This window comes from Marmota marmota, unplaced genomic scaffold, assembly GCF_001458135.2.
Source record: "Marmota marmota marmota unplaced genomic scaffold, marMar, whole genome shotgun sequence".
Taxonomy (NCBI): Eukaryota; Metazoa; Chordata; class Mammalia; order Rodentia; family Sciuridae; genus Marmota; species Marmota marmota.
The window spans coordinates 29,579,445-29,588,599 of NW_025999949.1; the positions used below are offsets into that span (position 1 = coordinate 29,579,445).

A 9,155-nucleotide genomic window follows, 5' to 3' on the forward strand; every position below is an offset into this window, starting at 1 on the left:
CCCCCCCCCCCCCCGTGCTTGTGTCCTTGGTCTCCCTCCTCTCCCCTCACTCTTTCTTTCTCTTCCTTTTTTCCTCCCCTCCTTCTCTCTCGTCTGGGCCCTTCCGTCTGTCTTTCCATCCCTCCCCTCTCCACCTCTTCTGTTCTCTCTGGCCTCCTGCGCCTGGGTGTCCAGTGGGACCCTCTCCTGCGAGTCTGTCGCACCTTCCTGTGGGCAGCTCTCTGTCCTGCTGGCCTGTCTCTGCCTCTTTCTCTGGTTCACTACCCTCCGCTCCTCGGATGACCACAGCACACCGTGTGCAGAAGCTGGAGCGTCTATGAGCACAGACCTGTCCTCGAGTTGGCATTCATGTAGGTGACAGCCAAGTGCCCACACATGCCCACGTGGATGGGGGCTACTAAGGGCCAGGGACAGCTGGAGCATGCTTGTGTGTGTGACATTCCCTCCTCGACCCCAGCCCTGGGAGAGACAAGCTGTGGTTGACCCCATTTGTAGAGGCGGGGCTGGGCGCAGAGGTGTGAGGGAGCTGTGGGCAGCAGGGCCCGGAGATCCCACGTTATTGTCTTAGCCACCACACTCTCCACGTGACCTCAGTGAAACATCAGGTGCCCAGATGTAGGTCCTCACCTTTGAACTTCCCCAGAATCCACTTCATCACTGCAGGGGTGGGGACAATGTCTTGCTAGCCTCTCATTCCCAGAACCTAGCAGGACACTAGGCATAGGTTCGGTCCAAACCTGCACCCCATGGTCCTAGGAGCCCCCCAGGGCAGATATGGTTCCAATGTGGTAGATTGGAGGGGAAGGCCAAGTGAGTGTGAAAAGATCACCCAGCTTGGAAATGGTATAGAAGGATTTGAACTTGGGTCCACCTGTCTTAAAAGATAATTTTCCTTCCATGCACCCTCCTCCAATCAGAAAATTATAAGGAACTCAGAAAATGCCCCCCCTTCCCAGGTACCAGTGATGATTAGAAACCAACTTGCCCTCCTGGGAGAGGGACAACCCAGTTCTCTCTCTCTCTCTCTCTCTCTCTCTCTGAGTTTTGGGGACCCCACACCTCCCTCCTGTGGAGGTGGTGAGGGCTGGGGCTGGGGGAGGCTGCAGACTCACAGGCACTCTGGTCTCTCTGCAGAGGCTGCAGGTGAAGTGGAGCCCTGGCACGGGAACTGCATAGCCTACACAAGCCCCTGGAGCCCCTGCTCCACCACTTGTGGCCTGGGGGTGTCCACGCGGATCTCCAACATCAACCCCCGGTGCTGGCCCCAGCAGGAGAGTCGCCTCTGCAACCTGCGGCCGTGTGACGTGGACATCCGTCTGCACATCAAGGTGGGTCCAGAGCAGGGGCAGGCGTTTTGAACAACAGACGAAGCTGGCCTTGAGTTGGCTACTGGGCTTCCTCATGGGGCCACTTGTAGGATGGGAATAATGAAGCCCACCCAGTAGGCCTGGGGTAATGTTATTTAGGATGATCCGGACATCGAGACAGGGCGTCGTGAATTTCACTCAGTGGAAGCTTTTGTGACAACCATCCTATTAGAATCAAGGTCACTGGGAGGAGTTCATGGACACTCCACAATGCTCCTGTAATGATTTTGAGGGACCCCATGGGCTCGCCTCCTCCCTGTGCTCCTGCTAGCCCAAGCCCACCCACATGGGCACACAGGACAGTGTGTGGTGACAGGAGGAGCACTGTACAGGACCAGGGACACTTGAAAACACCTCTCTGCTATTAGTTCCCAGGGCTGGGACTCATCCTTGTGCTCTGGGCCTCCGCCCCCCTTCATCATAATGGAGCTGGTTTCTAAGATAACAGGAATGGAGCTTCAAGGATCTAGTGGGCCACAGGACTCTGAGCCCCTTCCCAGAACTGGACATGGATCTTACCTGCCTCCTTCAACACCCCTCACTCACGCCTCAGGCCTGAGATCACATTAGAAGCAAAGAAAGCTCCATTTTGGGAGTACAGAGGTTTCTTGGGGATGCGGAAGAGACGCAGACCCTGTAGATGCCCCCTGGCTTCCCACCACCTCATCTGACTTCTGACATTGCTCCTGTGCATAGGACAGCTCCCAGGTCATCTCCTGGGGGGCAGCTGGAGGCAACCCTCCTCTTCTTCTCCCCTCCCTCTTTGTCTTCTCCTTCATCCTCTGAGTATCTCCCCTGTTGGGCTGCACTTGTGTCCTCTGTGCTTGGTGCAGAGCAGGGACTCAGTGGACGTCTCTAAATGGGACACCTGGACGGGAAGTGCCTGCAGCAGGAGAGTGGGGCAAGGCAGCTCTACAGAAGCTAAGGCCAGGCCCTCACTGGAGGCAGGGGACTCCTTCCCAGTTTTGTCTGCATGATTCGGTGCCCTAAGTGGGTCCCCCAAATTGCATGAGCTCCACATACCCTGGGGATTAACTTAATAAGTGCCTACTATGTCTAGGCATGGAATTATCCCATAGAGACGTAATAGAGCCCCAAATCTCAAGTGGCCCAGAGCCTAATGGAAGGATGGAGTTCCTTTTAAACAAATGTCAGTCCAATTTGATTTGTTGCATGGTAAGTGTGCCAGAGGCTGTGGACGGCAGGAGGGGGAGGTTAAGGTAAGGCAAGCCTCTGACTATGGGGTCTGCATTCTAGCACTGCCCCTGGCTAGCTGGGGAACTGGGTTCACTGAAAGAGCTACCAGAGCTTCCTGTGCTGGTGAAACTGTATGAAAGGACATTGGCAGGGCTAAAATACAGGACAGAAGGGAGATTGCAGGCTGTGGAATACAGTCCAGCAGGGCAGTCAGTCCCTCCTGTGATCCGACTGGGCATCCCCTGAGCATCCCCTGCTGAAAGATCCCTTCCTTTCCTTCAGGCAGGGAAGAAGTGTCTGGCCGTGTACCAACCAGAGACGCCCATGAACTTCACCCTCGCAGGCTGCGTCAGCACACACTCCTACCGACCTAAGTACTGTGGGGTCTGCATGGACAACAGGTGCTGCATCCCCTACAAGTCCAAGACCATTAATGTCTCTTTCCAGTGCCCAGAGGGGCCTGGCTTCTCCCGCCAGGTCCTGTGGATCAACGCCTGCTTCTGCAACCTCAGCTGCAGGAATCCTAATGATATCTTTGCTGACTTGGAATCCTACCCTGAATTCTCAGAAATCGCCAATTAGGTGTGCACATCATGGAACTGGGGGTCTGGCTCAGTGATGGCAAAGCAGCTGGCCCCTCTGGGGCCAAGAACTTCACAACTGAGCCATCAGATTTTGTCTATTTCTCCCTCACTTCTAATTACCCTGATCTTGACTCTTCTTGTCTTTGACTACCCAAATGACCCATGATGGTGCTGCTCAGGTCTACACAATTGGTCCCTTCCTTGGTGACATTCAGCATCACTCCAAAGAAAATACTTATCTCTAGCTGTTCTGGACAAGCCCCAAGCCTGATCCAGCCGCCCAAGTCATCAAACATCCTTGTGCAAATTGCCCAAGTCCCAAGAACTGGAGTCAGCTGGACATCCACTATCACAAGTTCCCCTTTTGGGTGCTAAACTGGGGAACCCTTTAGTCCCTTCAGAATGATGCACAAAATTGGGGACTAGAAAAATTGTTACTTGGATCTGCCAAAGGGACTCTTATAGGAAATTGTGCCCATAACACCCTAAAAGTAGCTCTGCTTCCTAAGATTTGTGCACCACATAGTCCACAAACCTTGGTCAAGTGAGGCTAATGGTTGTTTGATTATTAATGGAAAACTGTATTCATGAACCTGGGCATTGTCAAGGTTAAATATCTCCTCACTGCTGCACTGTCAGGGTCTCAACTGGGTTCATCCTAGTCGGAAATTCAATTTCATGAACATCATTTTTGTTCATGAGAAAAATCTCCAGTCACTACCCCAGGGACAGGGCAAGGTCAGCCTTGACCTGACCTTGGGTCAGCAACTGACCCAAGCACCACATCTGCTGCTGACCAACAGATCTGTGGGCATCTGGCCAGGCACCTCCTTGCAACATGACTCTCTTTCTGCTCAGGGCTTAGGGGAGTTGGTGGAGTGTTGGAGAGTGGTGTTCTGGAACATTCCTTCACTTTTACAGAACCTCAGCAGAATCCTCTGAAGTCCACCAGACCACACCTACCAGGCCAGGTAAGGGTCAAGCCACAAAGTGGCTCCACCGTTCCTTAGCCTGGCATGGTCTGGGGGACTAGAGATTATAAAGACCACAGAGTCCCTGGGCCCAGGACATATCTTTTCTACTTCAGTAACCTACTTCACAGCCCCTGGGTCTGCGGATCAAAATAACTCAGTTTTCTGGTGTGAAGTCGGAGGTTGACCAGTTGTTTCAAAGTGGAATGATATTTAATGACATTATTCTTTGGTTAATATCCAAAAGGAGCTAAAGCTAAAGGAAGAGAAGGTTGGTATAAATATAAATGAGACTATTATTTATTTTATTAGTAGCATATAATACTGTCATCGTTCTTTCTCTGTGTGTTAGACATTGTTCTCAGTGCTTTGCATACACTTTCTCATAAATTTTCATGATAATGATGAAAAAATCCTATTATTATTGCTGTTCTTACAAATGTGAAATGGAAGCCCCTGGGGTTAAGGAGACATGACCAAAGAAACTCAGCTGTAAGTGAGGGAATTGGAATTCATATCCAAGGTGGAGTACTTCTCAGTCCACATTCCCCCCTGCTGCCAGAGTTTCCCAAAGTGTCAGAATAAGATACCTTAGTGACATAAGTGACTTCTCTCATTTTTGTTCTTCACCCTGTCTTTCTAGCTTCTTTTCAGAAAGAAGAGAGTATCTGATGTTCTGGTATTTTGGTATTTAAGCATCCAATAATATGTAGGATAAACAGAAATCTATGCATCACTATGGGTCACCCCCTCCTCCAAACCTGGACCAGCTCATATCAAATCTCCTTACAGTGACCTCCCAAAGGCCTAGCCCAGTGCAAGGCATACAGTGGTGCTCAATATGTATTTGATGAAGCAAATAAATTTGTACATGTTTCTACTTTTATTTAAAAGCTCTCTTCTTTCAATTGTGTGAAAATCTGATTTTTATCAGTGATGATTTTACATTAAATGCCATAGTAAGTGACATCTAGTATTTCAAAGAAAAGCATATTCATATATGTACAAGAATTCTCCTAGGGAATTTACCCCACAGATTATTTCTTCTGTCAATTTGTGTGGATCGTGTAGGATTTTCTTAGAGTGGAGTCATCTGCCACCTACAAACTTGAAGGCCATGTAGCTGCTAAGTGTATATGAAATTTAGTAGCAACCTAAGAGCCAGGTGTTTACTAAATTTGCACCTTGATTTGGGAGCTGAGCATGACTCTTCCCAGATTGTAGGAAATCTGGTTGAAGGAACTGGGGGTTATCCTAGGAACAGGTGGGATGGGATGACCAGAGTGACTCAGTCAGGATTGATTTTGAGACATGAGACGGGCCTGAGCAGGACCTAGTGGTCACAGTATAGAGGAGATCCGGACCAGACGGAATGAAGCTCTTTCTAACAGGATTATTCTCAGGGGTGTGGCCTTTTTCAACAAATGTTAAGAAAAATAATTACAATGAAAACAGTTTCCATTTCTTGAGTCCTTAGCTAGGTAGCACCAAGCACTATGCTAAGTTTGACATTATCGATATCACAACAATTTCAAGTGCACTTCTTTTCCCCAGAGGAAACAGCCTCAAAGGGGCTGGAGGTTGGGGTCCATACCCACGCTTGTTCCTGCTCTGGGAGGCTTCCATCTGAGGCCTGATGACTCCGAGGAGACTCACACTGCAGGGGTCCAGACAGACAAGACTGTCCCTCCAGTCCCTTGGAAAGAAACACTATGGACTATTTTACCTTGGGTAAAGCAATTCACATTGGTAGCAGACTGGGTGTGGTGGCACATGCCTGTAATCCCTGCTACTTGGAGGCTGAGGCAGGAAGGTCTCAAGTTTGAGGCCAGCCTGGGCAACTGAGTAAGATCCTGTCTCAAAATAAAATGATAAAAGGGCTGGGTGTGTTGCTCAGTGGCAGAGCCTGTTTAGAATGCACAAAGCCCTGGGTTCAATCCCCAACAGAAGAAACAAGAAATTGACTCACATCAGTAGATCAGCCTTCTCTGTTGTGCTTAGTTGTTGGAGAGAGAGAGAGAGAGAGGGAGACCTGACTTGACCAAACTACTGATTCTTGCTAAACCTATGACAGGTGTTTGCTGAGCCCTCCACACATGCAAGGTCTGCTGCTAGGAGCTTTACTGCCATATCTCATTTAATTTCCAAGTGAACCTAGGAGCTGTGGGATTATCAAGGCTTTGTTGTAGAGAGAAGACAGCTGAGTCTCATTGACTTAAGTGATTTGCTTAAGCTCTTATCAGCCAGTGAAGCGCAGACCAAACCCAGGGCCACCTGACATCTGAGACATCTCTTCAGGCACTAAGCCTCGTTATCCTGCCCTCAAAGCAAAGGCATGACCTATACAAGAGGAGTTTGCTTGAGGATAGCTGCAATTTTAATTGTGATTCAGAGAGTAGTCAAGGAAAGCAGAGTCAAATGCTATGTTTGTCTACCATATCACTGATCTTGTACTGTGTATCCTCAGAGACTGTGGGGAAGTGACACAGCCAGTGACAATTATGTTGAATCGTGCAACTGCTTTTCAGAGTCTTGTTCTGATGCAAAGTGATCACAGTGATATCTCTGCAAGGCTGGAATCATGAGTGGCCATAATGATTAATGCATTTCCGTGTGTGTGAGTGTGTGTGTATGTGTGTGTGTCTATTTCTCAAACTATGATTTAATATTTAAATACTCCTGCTGCCATTTTTGTAAGTGATTTAAAGACACATATGAAGAAATCTTAGGATTTAGCAACAGCGTTGGGCAATCTGCCTTGTCTCATGATAGTCCTCCTTTTTCTCATGATTTATGTAGCATGGAACATATTTGTTCAACAAGAAGGGTTTTCATTGCTCAAAGTCATTGTTTACAGCTTTTCTTGTTAAAGCAATAAATCACCAGTAAAGTAACGTACCGGATTTGGTGGAATTTCTTGGAATACCTTGGAATTTCATTAGGAGGCACCAGTGGAGCACTGAGCATATTAAACCAATGTGTAGAGGGTGGAAATTAGGTCCCAGATATTTTATCTGGAAATAAAAATAGCTTAAAAGTTTGGAGATGATGGAGTTAGAAACCAATTCTGGAATTCACCAATGCCCCCAGGCTAAAAGAGACCTCGTAAATACAAAATGGAATTTTGAGCATTCATTTCTTCATTCATTCACTTTCTCATTTATTCAGTTTCTTTCTATATCCCCCAAGTAGAGCAGGAGCTCCTGAGGTCAGGGAAATGACTGCTTGCCACAGTGTCTGGTTCGTGTCAGGGACCCAGCAAGCAGGGCTGGGATGATGGCCAGAGGGTCTGTTTCCAGCTGGGAGCCCGGAGAAGACCAAGGCTGCAGGCAGCCTGGAACCTGTCCTGACTGTGGGCCTCCTGGGATCCAAACCTGCTCTAGTCCTTGCTGGGATTCCTCATTTACCTGAGCCAAAGCTTCCTCAACAGTGACAGGGCAGAATGACAGTGTCTGATTCTTGACAGTATGCACACTGCAGGTGCGATTTTAAAACAGAACTTAGAACATGGTAAGAATTTAATCAACACTTCTATTATTAGCTGAGTCTCAGATTCATCATAAACAGGGTGATTGACCACCAAGGTACAGTAAGAATTAGTCTCCATGTGTGTGTCTACACATTTAACTCAGTTACCTCTTGCTTAAAAGAGTAAACAGAGCCGGGCATGGTGGCACATGCCTGTAATCCCAGCGGCTTGAGAGGCTGAGGCAGGAGGATCACAAGTTCAAAGCCAGCCTCAGCAAAAGCAAGGGGCTAAGCAACTCCATGAGACCCTGTCTCTAAATAAAATACAGCACAGGGCTGGGATGAGTGCCCCTGAACTCAATCCCCAGTACCAATAATAATAATAATAATAATAATAATAATAATAATAGAAAGGGGAAGTGGCCCCAGCATTCATTTGAATGTTCTTCTCCTTCCCTCACAGGCTGCTTGGTCACTTAGTCATTCAGTGCTGTGTTTTGTGCTCAAACTTCATTCACAGCCCAGCTCCCTCAGGGCAGGAAGGACCGTGTCCTTCTCTCCTCTCTCTTCCACGTCCAGCACAGCCAGCATACGCTCGGTTATGTGGGCAGATGCCCTCACCCACAACCCCCAAAACACGACGATATCACAATAAAAGCCAAGGGGAGACTAGATTTAAAAAAAAAAAAAAGTCACATGAATTGTTTCCAAGACCTTCTATCGTAAAGCACACTTGTTTTTCAAAATCAGAAGATGGATGGTTGGAGTCCTTTTGGGGGGAGATCCCCCAAGGATAGGTAGTTGAAGTTTTGGGGAAATGGAATTTGGAAGAAATGACCTAAATATTTTTATTATGAAGCGTTTTATCCTAAGCAGCATATAGTGGCTGCTGGGAGTGGTGGCACATACCTATAGTCCCCACTAAGGAGTCTGAGAGGAGGATCCCTTGAGCCCAGGGATTTGAGGCCACCCTGGGCAGCACAGCAAGACCTCATCTCCAAATAATAAAAATACACAGCAGAGATGCCAGCATTCTGCATCCCCCCACCCCATGGGCAAAATAAAAAACGTAGACTTCCTCTGTATTCAGAAACCCAAATTCTGGCTGAATCTGGTTCTTTCAAAATGCAGGACTGAGCAAAACCGGCTTCTGAGCTGAAGGAGCTGGCACAGACCAGGGCCCCAGGCCCCATCCTCTGATCCGTCCCAACAGCTCCAAGCTCTGCTCTGAGCCTCGGTACACGTGGATTCTGCACAATACTGACAATGTGTATTTCTTAGTCCATTTCACAAAAAGAGAGAAAGGCTTCCTGATAACCTTGAGAAAACAAGGAGACAAATTAAGAACCAGATAAAAACATAAAGGTGAGTGGCCCAAGTTGGAGGTGACTGTTCCTTGGGGGACTGAACACATCGCTGGCATGATCACCTTATGTCCTGGGAACCACCTGATGTTCTACAATCCCGAGGTGTCAGTGGGAGGCTGCCTGGTCGTGCGGGTGCTCAGGCAGCTGTTCTAACAGGCAGCGAGGGACAGGGCCCATTTTAGCAAAGACCTGACAAGTTGT

The 9,155-nt window shown here is 48.2% G+C and overlaps 1 protein-coding gene across 1 annotated transcript in view; it reads left to right on the top strand.

Annotated features, from left to right (window-relative positions):
- The window catches only part of Ccn4 (cellular communication network factor 4), a 27,891-nt gene extending 20,874 nt beyond the window's left edge, over positions 1-7,017 (top strand). Inside the window, exons 4-5 of the mRNA XM_015486300.2 lie at positions 1,135-1,328; positions 2,847-7,017. Of these exons, the coding sequence (XP_015341786.1) occupies positions 1,135-1,328; positions 2,847-3,146 (494 nt within the window). The 3' untranslated portion in view covers positions 3,147-7,017. The remainder of the gene's footprint in view (positions 1-1,134; positions 1,329-2,846) is intronic.
- The last annotated feature ends 2,138 nt before the right edge of the window (positions 7,018-9,155 follow it).